The sequence below is a fragment of the Geotrypetes seraphini genome, chromosome 2 (genome assembly GCF_902459505.1).
Source record: "Geotrypetes seraphini chromosome 2, aGeoSer1.1, whole genome shotgun sequence".
NCBI lineage: Eukaryota > Metazoa > Chordata > Amphibia > Gymnophiona > Dermophiidae > Geotrypetes > Geotrypetes seraphini.
In genome coordinates, this window is record NC_047085.1 from 68,732,048 (window position 1) to 68,747,400 (window position 15,353).

Genomic DNA, 15,353 nt, shown 5'->3' on the forward strand with positions numbered 1-15,353 from the left:
TAGCCTGCCAACTCTCATGCACCACACTAAAAGGATCTGTAACTTGCATGCTCTCTACATAACACCAGGGAACTGGAACACAGCAAGACCCAAATTTGAAGATTTCATATACCAAAATTCACTAACGGCAACTTGTAACCTAATCCTAGGAGACCTTAACCTCCATCTCAAAAACCAATCCTCCAAACAAGTAGAAAACCTATTGTCATTCCTCAAAGCCCTAACATACAAATTTTAGACCCACAAATCACACATGAGAAAGGTCACCAACTAGACATTGCAGCCTTCATGACCCAACATCCCTTACTGCCCAAGATTCAAACATCAAATGGAAAGTGGTCTCGATCCCTCTGGTCAGACCACTACATATACTCCTTCAACCTCAACTGGGCCAAAGACAAAACCAAACCAAAACCCCAAAGACCAACTTACAACTCTCGTAAATACATTGATCACTCCAAATTCTGGACCACAACAGATGCAGAAATCCAAGAATGCAACCCCAAGGACTTCGTCTCACAATGGTGCAAGCTAAGCACAGCTACCCTAGACGAGCTAGCTCCATTACAAAGAACAGAATTTGCAGATGATCAGACAAATGGTTTGATAACGAACTACTCCTACTCAAAAGACAATGCAGACGACTAGAAAGAAAATGGAGAAAGAATAACGAAGAACCCACGAAAACAGCATGGAGAAAACGAAACCATTAATACAAGCTGAAACTAAAAGAAAAAAGAAAAACACACTACACCAACCTAATAGGCAAAGATACCCAAGACACAAAAAAACTATTCCAAATACTAAAAGAACTCACAGACACTAAATCCTATCTGGCCAATAACGGAACCTCTCCCCCCTCAGCTACACTTTAAAAACAAAATCACAACTGCCAGGACTACCCTCTCTGGAAGCCCAATCCACCTAGAAGAGATCACAATGCCCCCCACAGAAAAAGATTCAGCAGTGGCAGACAGAACCTGGTCCCACTTCCCAATAATACAATGGTCCGACCTTAACAAACTCTACAAAAAATACAGCCATTCAACCTGCGATCTCAACCACTGCCCTCCTTACCTATTAAAATCCTCCAGTACCAAATTCCATGCTCTCCTCTTACAATGGATACAAACCATGCTCACAGATGGCCTTTTCCCGCAAGACCTCAGTGAAATCGTTGTTACCCCGATCCTAAAAGACCCTAAAGAAGCAACAGATCAACCATCCAACTACAGACCCATAGCCTCAATACCACTTTATGTCAAACATATGGAAGGCCTGGTAGCCAAACTCCTCATCAACTACCTAGAAGACCACAACATACTCTACCCTACACAATCTGGATTCAGAACCAACTACAGCACAGAGACACTACTAGGTTCCCTCCTGGACACAGCCAGACATCACCTCAGCATAGGTAGAAAAATGCTGATTATACAGCTGGATCTCACCGCAGCATTTGACCTGGTGGACCACAACATCCTACTACAAATACTAGAAACAACAGAAATCACAGACAAGGTACACACATGGTTTCAAGGTTTCCTACAATCCAGAACTTAGAGTCAAGTTGAACAAAGAAAAATCAGAACCATGGTCCAACCCCTGCGGCGTACCCCAAGGATCTCCACTGTCCCCAACTCTCTTCAATCTCTACATAGCATCCCTCGGCACCTGCCTGAACAAATCAGGCTTAACCTCCTATAGCTATGCAGACGACATCACCATTCTCCTTCCTTTTGACCAACCAACGTCCTCCATGACAGACACACTACACAGGACACTTGAAACAATTGCAACATGGATGAATAATCACAAACTGAAACTGAACCCAGACAAGACAAAATTCATTCTCCTTGAAAATAATAAAATCCCAACTATAACAAATCTAGTAATAAACTCAATCACATACCCCATACAACCCACTCTAAAACTTCTAGGAATGACAATAGACAGATACTGTACCATGCAACCACAAATCAACAAAACAATACAAAAATCATTTGCAGTCATGAGAAACTTAAGGCAAGTTTGAAAATTCTTAGACAGAAAACAATACCTGCTCTTGGTCCAGTCCCTAGTCCTAGGTCTTCTAGACTACTGCAACATACTCTATCTCCCCTGCCCCACAACCATGATAAAACAACTACAAACAGTTCAAAACACAGCGCTAAGACTTATCTATTCCCTGAGGAAACATGATCACATCACGGCGGCATACCTCGACTCACGCTGGCTCCCAATACAAGCAGGAGTGCAATTCAAATTCTACTGCCTACTATTTAAAGCCATAAATGGAGATAGCCCAGCCTACCTAAACAACCGCCTAATCTAAACTACCTCAACCAGACACAGGAGAACACGCAAACCTTTCACGCATCCCCCAATCAGAGACGTCAAACAAAAAAAACTGTACGATGGCCTTCTAGCCACTCAAGCAGCAAAACTAGACTACCAACTCTCCAATTTACTGATAACGACTCCAGACTACAAATCGTTTAGAAAAGAAATAAAAACCATCCTATTCAAGAAATCCTTGAAGACAAACTAACACCGCAAGACTCATCCCAATTCTCTGAAGCAACTTGCTCTACTCTTCAATTCCTCTGGAAATGGCCAGTTAACTTCTTTTGTAATCTGCCTTGAACCGCAAGGTATTGGCGGAATAGAAATCAGTAATGTAATGCAATGCAATTTTCCTGTCCAATTGGGTGTTTTTTTCCAAACATCCTGGTGGGTTTATTTTATAGTCTCTTCACCCCCTTAGCCCTCTCCTACCCACACTGATCCTGTGGTGTAAACAAAATAAACAAATAAAAAATACTTTTCCTCTCTGTTAATTCCTAGCTCACGTTCGCGGTCCAACACCAGCTCTGGAAGGATACACATTTCAAATCTGACATATTGTAATCACAAAACAGAAAATAAAATTATTTTTCCTACCTTTTCTTGTCTCGTTATTTTTCAAATCATGTTGGTCCCATGTTGGTCTGGTTGTCTTCTGATCAGGCTCTCCTTCTTTCTTCGTGCTATCGATCCATCTTCCATCTCTGTCCTCCCCTTCTGTTTACCTTTCTTCCCCCCAGAGGTCTGGCATCTTTTTTTTTTTTTCATCTCCATCCCCCTGCAGCTGCAGCGATGGACCCCAACATCCCCAGATTCACCATCTCTCCTTTTCTCAACTACCCTTTCATCCAGCATCTCTCTTCTGTGTCCCTGTCCCTATTCTCCTCTCCAGTACTGTCCCCCTTGTGTCCCTGTTCCTATGTTCCCTCCATGCTCAGCATCTTATCTCTCCCCATATCCAGCTTCTTCTTTCTCTCTTCCTTACCTCCTGTATCCCCTTCCACAGGTAGAGGCTTTCTCCTACTATCTCTCCTGCCATCCTGCATCCTGCCCACCTACTTTGGAGCAGTAACTGTCCCTCTTGTATCTTTCCCCTTGTGGTCTTGCATTTCTTCTCCCTCTCTCCTTTAGTCCAGCACTTCTCCTTTGCTTTCCTCCCCCTCTTTTTGGTTTGGTCTCTCTCTTCCCTTCACCCCAGGTCTGGCATCTCCCCTCCCCTCTCTTACTCCTCCCTCTGCACAGGCCTGCCTCCCCACCGCGAAGGAACTCTTCCTCTTCTTCCCTCTGCACAGGCATGCCTCCCTGCCGTGAAGGCACTCTTCAGCCTGCTCCCCGCCGCAAAGACCTGCTCCCCCCACAAAGGCCTGCCCCCCTGCCTTGAAGGCACTCTTCGGCCTGCTCCACGCCACGAAGACCTGCTCCCCCCACAAAGGCCTGCCCCCCTGCCATGAAGGTACTCTTCGGCCTGCTCCCTGCCACGAACGCCTTCTCCCCCTGCAAGCCTGTATCTTCCCCCAGCTTCACCACTCTTATCTCCTTAAGGCTAACTTGGCAGCCTGCAGGCTCGTTGGTGTTATAGTGATCCCTGCAGCTGCCCGTTGTCCTCAGCGGCACGTTCTCTCTGCTACGTCCTGCCCCTGCTCTGACATCAGGGACAGGATCGCGGCAGAGAGAACGTGCTGCTGAGGACGATAGGGGAAGGGTCGTTCATTGAATCGGGAGGCCGATTTTTTTGAAAATTAAATCGATTCGAATCGTGAATTGGGCAGCACTATTGGGCATCCCTTCTGCCAATCTCGGGGGGGGGGGGGAGGGGTGTCAGGGAGGTGTCATTCAGGCAGGAGGGAGCTTCTGTTCTTATGGAACCAAGGTTAACAAACATTTATTTATTATGTTCTTATTTCCTTGCTTAATGTTATTACATACCAAGATTAATATGTAATAAATGTTATACACACCATTCATTCTGTAATTGGCTTTCCTTAATCAAAAGTTGGGAGAATGGTGAGGTAAATTAGAGGCTCAAATCCTATGGAGTAGCCACCTAGTGGTTAGAGCAGCTGCCTCAGCACCCTAAGGTTCTAAGCTCAATTTCCACTGCAGTTCCATGTGACTAGGCAAGTCACTTAACACTTCATTGCCCTACATAAACCACTTTGAGTGTGTAAACCACATAGAAAAAGCAGTACATCCAGTCCCATCTCCTTACCATTACCTATTTTCTTGGTGGTGGTTGGCAGTAGCTCTATGGGTATGCTGTTTGAACCAAATTTTCAAACTACCCATAATCATCTAGATCAACCTCAGCCCTTGTCAGGTCGGGCTTTCATGATTTCTGAAATGAATATGCATGAGATCTATTTGCATACAATGGAAGGAGTGCATGCAAAAAGATCTCATGCAAATTCATTGGGGAAATCCTGAAAACCAGACAGGATTGCAGCCCTCAAGGACTGACATTAGACAACCCTGATCTAGAATGTATTAGTGAATTTCAGTCACTCAGTTAGAAGAAGCAGGTCAAAATCCTATTGAGGTTTATATGTCTATATGCAAACTATGAGATCCTATAAAGAAAACTATAAATGAAAAGTGATTATTTTAAAAACATGCACAAACATATACTGAAATTACCTGTTTCATGGTGCTGCTTCTCCTCAGTTTTGGGAAAGAAAACTCTGATTACACTTGAGTTGATGTAAATCAGGGGCAAGTTACGTGATGTTAATGTGTGGGTCCTCATGGGTTGACCAGGGGATTTTCTCTTCTCTTTTTGGCTCCGTGGCAATTTGGCTTCAAATATATTTGCAATTGCATGGAGCAAAGGAAAAGAGAGGACAATATCAAAAGCCTGAGCTGAAAGAAGAATTTCATGAAGGAAATGAGGGGAACCATCAGTATGGCCTCCAGAGAACTTTTGGAAAGTCTGAGAATTTCGTTCACTTCTTGATGTCAGTTTGTGTCGAACATTTTTAGTCACAGCCCTTGTATATGTAAGTGACAGAAATCCATGCTGTTGGTGTGAACTCTCTAGAAGCTTTGTGGTTGTCTGTGTCAAGAAACAGAAATCAAAATGAGAGACTGCACAGACCATTCTTCTTAAAGAAGACTAAGACAGCAAAGCAAAAAAACAAACAAACAAATACCCCACAAAAACAAAAAACCTAAACATGTGGCCAAATATCACAATTACTAAACAACTTATAGTCAGTTATCTAACACACATGAAAATAAATACTTCAAGCATATTATCCTTAATTCTGTGTTTGTCCATTCTCTTCCAACTCATCACTAATTATTTACTTTTGCCATTTATAAGCTACCTTCAACTACTGCTGGGACACTAAAACAGAAGCCCTCTCTGCTCTAGCAAAAGTGTCAACCAAACTGCATAGACCATCTATCCTGAACAACTACATATATCACAGGAAAAGACACAAAACTCTGGAATAACCTTTTTTGTGCTCACTTTTCCAGAAGTTCTAATAATAGTATTTCTCACCAGACAGTTAAGTGGCAACAAAAATTTACTTTCTTTCAACTATCTGCTCAATTGGTGACTAGTACTTTTAGAAGAGAACATATTACTCGTTTTGTGTAGTTTTCACTGATTACCAATTGAGCCAAGAATCAGCTTTAAGATGCTATGCTTGATCTATAAAATGTTGAATAATGATGGTCCTATGAGTCTAGTCACCTCACTTTGCCTATATAAATCTTTATATAATTTATGATCTGTGGATAAACTATTATTGGATGTTTCCTCTATTAAACAGATTAGATTAGTTGTCTATCGAGATTCAATGTTTTATATTGAAGGGCCACAAAAGTAGAATTATCTATCTTTGGAACTGCGGACATTACCAAGATTTTAACAATTTGCACAAGCTTACTTGATTTAAAGAAGCAGTAATTTGTAATGAGAAGTGAAACCAATGAAAAGCCATACTTATTGAATGTTTTATGATTTTAATTATTTTATGTTTTGTTTGATTTTTGTATATCTTTATGATTTTATTATGCATGCTATTTTTCAAATGTAACCTGGTTAACACCATTGGATAATGTTGGTTATAAATATTTTAAATGAAGAAATAAATATTTGTGTTTATAGTTCTCGAGGAAAGTATGTATGTATATGAGTTTTCAGATCAAAGAATACATTCTGTAATCCCAGTTGATCAAATAGCTCTTTTTTCAGAAATATCTATTTTAGGAGAACTCCACTTTTGTAAGATTCCCTAAATCTCTACAATTAGCTCAAATACCAACTCTGACAACAATAATACTGGCTATAATCATAACCATGGATATCTTTATCAATTAACTTGGAAATATATTTTCTAATTTAATAATACAGCTTTTATGTCTCCAAAATGGAAATGATACTTATCTCATTCTTGACTCTTATTAAGCAGCAAATATATCAATGCCTTACTTTTAATTAGGAGACAACTAGATTGAGTATCATATGTTTTTAGTCCAGAGCTATCCTTAAAGATTTCATTAGAAATCAGAAATTAGTAAGCTAGATCTTTAGATATATAGATATATATTTTTTGCCATAAATCTAGATGTGGAATTGTAAAATAACTGGCCAAAAACACCTGACACAATGAAAGATCAAATTTTCCTTCTAAACTGGCTGACATGATAACACAAATCAAACTTAATAAAAACCATTTTAACATCCAATATAATAAAAAGCTAGCCGTGCATGCGCACTCAGACCTGCGTGATCTGTCTTCCCTGATCCGTAGGTCCGTGGCCAGAGTGCGTATGCGGCGGACAGATCGGGAAAGCACAGCACTGCCGGCGACTCCCCCCCCCTCCCGCCCTCACTCACTGCCAAAACCACCACCTCCTCCTTCTCGCCGGCTCACCCGCTTCTAAAAATAAAGAGAAAAGCGCTGCACTGCGCTAACGCTGGCTTTGCTGTCTTCTGTCCACTGCGGCCCGCCCTCTCTGACTACTTCCTGTTTCCGCTCAGGGCAGTAGAAGGTACTTTTATCACATTTCCCTTCCTGTTCCGGCAGGCTCAAACTCTATCTAGTGTATCTGGGGCAATGAGGGGATAAAGTGACTTGCCCAGGGTCACAAGGAGCAGTGAGAAAGTGTGTTAGAAATAAATTATTGCAAATAATTAAGAATTAATATAAAGTTATACCAACACAGGGGCAAAAAAGAATATGGCACATAAATCTGGCACAAGTGTGGGTGCACGTGTTGAAATAAATTAAGCTAAGATTTGCTGCAGGACAAATTTATTCTGCAAGTTTGATGGCCCATTCAACATTTACAGATGTTAGAGTGATATATAATTAATATACAATGAAAAAGAACATGCAATTGGCTTTAAACACGGGGATATAAGGTGTTTTATTTCAATTGATTCGACATGGCCCCTGTTTCAGCTAAATGCTTGCGTCAGGGGTCCAAAATACAATGTTTTTTCACCTCATTCCACCTTAGAAAGTTAACAATAGGTCTAAAAAACACTCATACTTGTATAAAACTTGTATAAAACTTGTGTAAAACTTGTGTAAAACTTGTATAAAACTATGTTAAATCGTACCACACAGCATTTTGCTGCTTAATCACATTGAAGGAGCAAACACTAAACTAAACCAAACCTTAAGTTTGCATACCGCTTCATCTCCATAAAAATAGAGCTTGACACGGTTTACAGGTAATTCAATAAATGAGGGAAGGACATAATAAGAAATTAGAGGTTAAGAAGAGGATAGCTAGCTTTACATTTTAAATAGATAGCTTTACGTTTTGGAGACAAGCCAGGTTTTCAGATGCTTTCGGAATAATTGGAATGAGTATAGGTTCCGCAGCGGGCAGGGAGGTTATTCTAAAGCTCAGTGAATTTGAAGAAGAGATTTCCCTAATTTACCTGCATACAGGACACCTTTAAATGAGGGGAAAGATAGTTTGAGTATGAGTGCGGATCTGGTAGTGTCAGGTCTCAAAGAATTCCAGGATAGTGGGATTAGGGGAGGAAGAATGCCATGTAGAATCTTGAAAAATAGGCAGGTGCATTTAAAGTGAATCCTAGAAATAACCGGAAGCCAGTGAAGTTTTGACAGAAGCGGGGAAACATGATCGAATTTTCTTTTTGCGAAGATCAACCTAGCTGCAGTGTTCTGGATCCGCTGAAGTCTCTGAAGATTTTTCTTGGTTAGACTTAGATAGATGGAATTATAATAGTCCAGTCTGGAAAGAATGATTGATTGTACAAGGACAGCAAAATGTTGTTGGCAGAAGCAAGATCTCACTTTCCTCAACATGTGAAGACTAAAAAAACATTTTTTTATCAGAGAGTTGAGATGATAATTAAAGGAAAGTATAGAGTCAATAATGATGCCTAAAACTTTGCTTGAGAATTCGATCTGCAATGTGGGACCAGAAGGTAATGGAATGAGCATGGGTAACTGATCTAATTTTGGACCAAGCCAGAGTAGTTTTGTTTTGGACTCATTCAGCTTCATTTGTACAGAGAGGGCCCAGGATTGGAGTTTCGTTATGCAAGCTGTTATATTTTCAGTGAGGTTATTGAGGTTCAAATCTATCTCAAGAAGGACAAAGATGTCATCTGCATATGTAAATAGAGTTTCAAAGGGAGATAGATGGAAGAATTTCAAAGAAGATATATAAATGTTGAAAAGAAGAGGGGACAGGGGTGATCCCTGGGGAACACCACATAGCGGTCTCCAAGGAGAAGACATGGTTCCATTCATGTTAACAGTGTAAGAGCGGGATCGTAAAAATTTTGAGAACCAGTCTAAGACTGTGGAATCAATGCCTATCTCAGAAAGTTGGTAAATTAGGATATCGTGATGGACAACATCAAAGGCCGCAGATAGATCGAATTGTAGTAGGATAGCAAACTTATTATGAACACTCTATCACATCGGTTTAAATCCTTGCTCTTATAGCTTATTGTGTGTTCTTTTCAATTGTATTATAAACTAAACTAAAGCTTAACTTTGTATACCGAGTCATCATTCTGAGAAGGCTCGACTCGGTTTACAGCAATTAAATAAACAGGGAATGATTTACAAAATGTTAAATAGAAGATAATAACAAAATTTCAAAAGAATTAATTTTCAAAATGTTTGGCAAATAGAGTAGTTTTTAAAGATTTACGGAAAAATTGAAATGACCTGGAACTCCTTAAAAAAAAAAGGGGAGATCATTCTAGAGTTGGGAGAATTTAAAGTCCAAAGATTGACTGAAGATCTTGACTCTTTTAATCCCTTTTTTAGAAGGAAGGGAGAGTTTAAATTGTTGGATACCTCTTGCAAAGGAGAATCGGTAAACGTTCCAAAATAAAGGAATAAGAGGATTAAAGATACCATGTAGAATTTTAAAAGAAATACAAACACATTTAAATTGAATTCTAAAATAAACCGGGAGCCAATGAAGACTCTGAAACAGAGGGGTCACATGGTCAAATTTACATCTTCTAAAGACCAGCTTCACAGCAGACACCTATACTATCAGTAACACACTTATTAAATCAGATGTCCTAACATACAAATTACTTATTCTCATCTAAATTTGTTGTTGTCAAGGACCATCAAAATCATTACTTTAACAATAATTACTAACATTATTTGTTAGTAATTTTTTAATACTTTTGAGTATATTTTGATTTCATAGATTCATTTAAACTTAACAGACTGTAAAAATGAGAACTATACAGTCATAGCCAGAAGTTTGCAACCATGCTGTTTTCAACCACTATATTGACCTTTGTTGTTACTTACTTTGTTTTAGGTTATAGTTGGGCTGTATTTGTATGGAATATTTTTTAGTTTAGTTGGGATAAGTTTATTTCAGGACCAATGTTTTCAAGAAAGTCTGTTACATACAAAATGTTTGATCTTACACCAGTCTATGAATTGGTACTGCAATAATGGCCTTTAGAGACACTATAGACTTCAAAACTCCAAAGATATGTGCTCATGAATCTGCTACTTGTTGAAGCAGAAAGGGTAACATTTCTTGCCGTGTGCTGAACAAATCCTGGGTAAGTGATATCCTCATAAGGAGTCTAGTTCCTTGCCAGAGGAACAGGTGAATCAGATGGAATTCCTATAGAATATTTTTTCACCTCCAGGAAAGATCCAGGAGGGATTGTGTGGAGACAAAAATGCAGGTCTGCAAGATATGTTTCTGCTTCTCATGGGTTTTGGAAGGGGTTGAGTATGACACTTCTATTTCTAGTCTAAGAAAGTGCTCAAAAAGTGACTGTGCTTTGAGCCTGGAAAAAACTGAGAAGCAATTTGCCCCTTTGAGTGGAATATGATAGTGGCTAGAATTTTAAAGTCATTATGCAGGGAGGTAGATAGAATTTCTGTCAAAGAGGTACTGTAAAAATACATAGAGACAGCTGATCACTGTGCAAAGTTGGCCTTTTCTTCTTTCTGTATCAGGAACTCTTTTCTGTAACAGCGGTACCTGGAGTGGCCCGCCTCCCGTTACTTAACACCCCTTCCCCCGTCCTTGTATACCTCTAACTAACCCCAAGAAGACAAAACACACCTTAGTTGGTAAATACCTGGCCGCAGCCCTGTTTATTGAATAATAACATATTCAAGAATTCAATATAATTAAATATACATAAGTTAACCAAATCAAAACATTGACAAACCCCATAACAATGGTATCACCATTGTTACCTGATCCCGAGCTACCCTCCGAAGTAATTGGCCCCCGACCCCGCCATCCAAGCTAGGGTCTGAGGGGTGGCATGTCCCACACATGCCCCATTATCCAGGGTCAACCGACCCACCGGGCACGGCTCCCAGCCGGCCCACCGCTCATCCCTTGATGAGCCCCAGTAGCGAGTAGCTCGGGATACCGCACCCCATCCATCCCACGCACCCCAACCTAATGGGCGGGCGGGTGGGAACACAGTCTCGGAGGACCAAAAGGTTTAAGTCCTCCGAGCATGCTCCCTTTGTACCCCTCCCCCCACAATCCCTCTCGGCTGCGACGCCCCGAGAGGCGGAAGGGGAAGAGATCCTGCGACCACGGACCGCCCCCCCTTCAGCCCCTCCCCCCGTTCTCTTTCTAACTAGCCCGACGGGCGCCTCGGCGGGCCACCCAGCCCCGCGTTAGGGGCGCCCGTCGAGACTAGCTCTCGGGCTTGCTTATAACAGCGGTACCTGGAGTGGCCCGCCTCCCGTTACTTAACACCCCTTCCCCCGTCCTTGTATACCTCTAACTAACCCCAAGAAGACAAAACACACCTTAGTTGGTAAATACCTGGCCGCAGCCCTGTTTATTGAATAATAACATATTCAAGAATTCAATATAATTAAATATACATAAGTTAACCAAATCAAAACATTGACAAACCCCATAACAATGGTATCACCATTGTTACCTGATCCCGAGCTACCCTCCGAAGTAATTGGCCCCCGACCCCGCCATCCAAGCTAGGGTCTGAGGGGTGGCATGTCCCACACATGCCCCATTATCCAGGGTCAACCGACCCACCGGGCACGGCTCCCAGCCGGCCCACCGCTCATCCCTTGATGAGCCCCAGTAGCGAGTAGCTCGGGATACCGCCACAGGCCTGTAACCAGTTACAGGCCCCACCCCACCAGGAACAGAGCTGCGGCTAGGATACCAACACTCGCTCACAACAGGTGGCGAGGTCATCCAATAACAAATCCCAGCCTACATCGGACAGATGGATCCGATCCCTATAAAACAATCCCCCACAAGACACGTCCACCCAGTCGTGCCTAACCTGGATACCTCCCCGGGACTCCACCCATCGACCTATCTGCCTATTAACCTTTACGAGCCCCCTGGTCCACCGCCGAGACGCCAATCGGCTGGGTCGAGGAATGATATCTGACCAGACCAACCGCGCCTCGGGGAACCAACCCTGAACCACACCCAAATCCCGAATCACCAGGTCAATAAGGTGCTTGCCACTAAGTGCATCCACATCATTGCCACCCAGGTGAAGAATCAATAGATCCGGACGACGAGGACGTCGACGAAGATCATTCAGCAAAGGGAGCAACTGGTGCCATCGCATGCCCCTCTGTCCCCACCAGGAGACAAACACGCCGCGATGCCCGAGGCCCAGATGCTGACCGCCAGGCCGGACCACCGCACGCTCCCCAGCCCAGTGTACGAAGGAATGCCCGAGAATCCAAACAGACAGGGCCCGCTGCACCGCACCTGCAAGGCAAACCCACAAATAAAACACAAACCTCCACCAACCAAAAGTTAGTAATTAGGGAGCCATGCAGGGACCCCCCCCTCGCCCAATAACCCGCAACAACCACCCTCCGAACACAAGCCCCCCACTTGCGACCCACTTTCGAATCCCCTAACCGCGCATCAATACGGGTCACTACCCTACGGGCGGATGTAGCCGCGATACGCATCCGACGACCACCTACCCAGCCGACGAATGGCTGATTCCGGAACGCCGGCCGCGAACGCACTGGTAGCCGCCCCAATGCGAAAAGAGTGAGTGCCGTAACTAGCCGGGTTCTCACCACACACACCTAACGCCAGACGCAACACCGCCAGGAACTGATATCGCGTAAGAAGAGCGCCATCCTCATGCACCAATAGCGCTAAGGCAGAGGAAGGACGGATCGCCATGTAGGCAGCCAGCGAACGGACGGGGCATGACGTACTACCTTCTACCTGATGCAAGATCAACGTACGCCCCCTGCCCAGCTGATCCGCCTTGGAGCGAGCAATGAATACTCGCAACATGGAACCGGAGATACACACCTGATTGCGCAGCAGGCCCCGTAATCCCCGGACATCCGACGGGTGGACAAGCAGCTCGCCCACCCGCAGCGCACCAAAAAACGGCAAGGAGAAAGCCGCCCGAAACAAGCACGTCTCAAAACCCGAGCTCGTCACCCGAGGCAGCACCTCGACAAGATTAACCAGCAAGGCATGTGTAATAGGCAAACGAGAGTCAGGCACTCGCGGGGCCATCCTACCCCAAGCCGCCAACACCCGACGGGGCAGAAACGCAGCCGAAGGGCATGACCAACCCAGGGCCCTGCAGAAAAACGCGAAGCCCGCCAGATGACCAGCCGCCGCGCTCCGAGAGCAGCCCCGAAGCTGTGACGAGGCCAAAAATTCAGCCAGCAGCCTCTCCGACACTGGTCCGGGGGTCCATCCCCGAGATTGAAGAAAACCCGATACTGTTACAAATCCCCGGTTGTACCGGTCCCACGTAGACGGCGCTACTGAGCGTTGTAAGAAGTACCAAATCAGATCTCCACCAGGCTCCACAAATGCTCCGGCATGGGCAATCCCTCTGGCTGCGCTTCCGGCGCCAGCTGTCGAAACTGCAAAAAGCGAAAGCGAGAAAGAGCGTCAGCAAGTCTGTTTTGTACCCCAGGAACGTGCCGCGCACGAATGAAAAGGTTAAGACGCAAACAGCGCACGACGAGCTCGCGCATCAACGCTGTCACCCGCAAGCATTTCGCAGTCTGCCTGTTGACCACGTCTACCACCCCCATGTTGTCACACCAAAACACAACTCGCCTGTTCCGCAACCTGTCTGGCCACAACTCACAAGCCACCAGCAGCGGAAACAGTTCCAGTAGTGTGACGTTACGGGTAAGTCCCGCCCGCCGCCAAGCATCCGGCCAAGCCGCTGCGCACCAGGCGCCCTGGAAGTAAAGACCGAAACCCACGCCCCCAGCTGCATCAGATTGTAGTTCGAGATTCAAGTTAGTAACCTCTGGCTGTTGAATGGGAAGCGAACCATTGAAACGCTCAAGAAACAAAGACCACATCCGCAAATCGGCCCGAATCCCAGCCGAGATCCGCACAAAGTGTCGACGATCACGAACACCCGCAGTCGACGCCGCCAAACGACGTGAAAAGGGGCGACCCATAGGCAACACCCGACAGGCGAAATTGAGGGACCCTAACAGAGACTGTACCAATCGCAACGTAGGCTTGCGAGCACCCCCTACCAGCGAGAGTAAATCCAACAACTGCCGTACCTTGCCCTGCGGAAGTCGAGTAACCATTGCCACGGTGTCAATCTCTATTCCCAGAAACGTGAGACATGTGGAAGGACCCTCCGATTTGGCAGCTGACAACGGTACACCAAATTCTGCAGCAATAGTCTCGAAAGTAGACTTTAACTGCAAGCAATCATCGGAAGCTGCCCCCCCTACAAACAGAAAATCATCCAAGTAGTGCACTACCGAGTCCCTGCCCGCACGCCGCACCGTGACCCAGTGCAAAAAGGAACTAAACAATTCAAAAAAGGCACAGGAAACAGAGCACCCCATCGGCAGGCAACGATCAAAATAAAAGGCTCCCTCAAACTTAAAACCCAACAAAGGATACGAAGACGGGTGAACCGGCAGTAACCGGAAAGCCGACTCAATGTCCACTTTAGCCAACAAAGCCAACGGGCCAACCTTACGAATGAGACCTAAGGCACTGTCAAAGGACGCGTAACGTACCGAACAGAGATCACGCGGAATGCCGTCATTCACCGAAAGTCCCGCAGGCCGGGACAAGTTGTGAATCAGACGATATTTTCCCGGCTCCTTTTTCGGAATGATCGCTAGCGGAGACAACACCATCACCGGAAACGGACGAGCGCGAAAAGGACCGGCAACCCGCCCCAGCTCAAGTTCCTCCCTCAACTTCCGGCGAACCTCCTCCCGAAGATGAGACACAGAGGAAGCGTTGGCAGCCTGAACATTAGCTAAAGGCAGCACACACGGGATCACAAATCCCTCACTGAACCCCCCCAATAGAACGCCCGCCGCCCTCGAGTCCCGATACTGAGCCAGCCACGGACGCATGGCACCCACTACCACCGGAGTGGGTAACCCACGGGTCCCCGACTCACTTAACCGGGGGAGGAGGCAAGCCGCCTCCCTTCTTGGGGCACTTGGAAGCCGGGTGTCCCTGACCGCACACGGAACAGGCGTGCCGAAAACGGCAATCGGTAAAGGTGCAAGTGGATTTGT

The 15,353-nt window shown here is 44.7% G+C and overlaps 1 protein-coding gene across 8 annotated transcripts in view; it reads right to left on the minus strand.

Annotated features, from left to right (window-relative positions):
• VPS13B (vacuolar protein sorting 13 homolog B) overlaps window positions 1-15,353 on the minus strand; it is a 1,237,203-nt gene that overhangs the window by 571,996 nt on the left and 649,854 nt on the right. For all 8 annotated transcript variants that reach the window (XM_033933145.1, XM_033933154.1, XM_033933146.1 and 5 more), the window contains one exon: window positions 4,981-5,395. In XM_033933145.1, coding sequence (XP_033789036.1) covers window positions 4,981-5,395 — 415 coding nt within the window. The remainder of the gene's footprint in view (window positions 1-4,980; window positions 5,396-15,353) is intronic.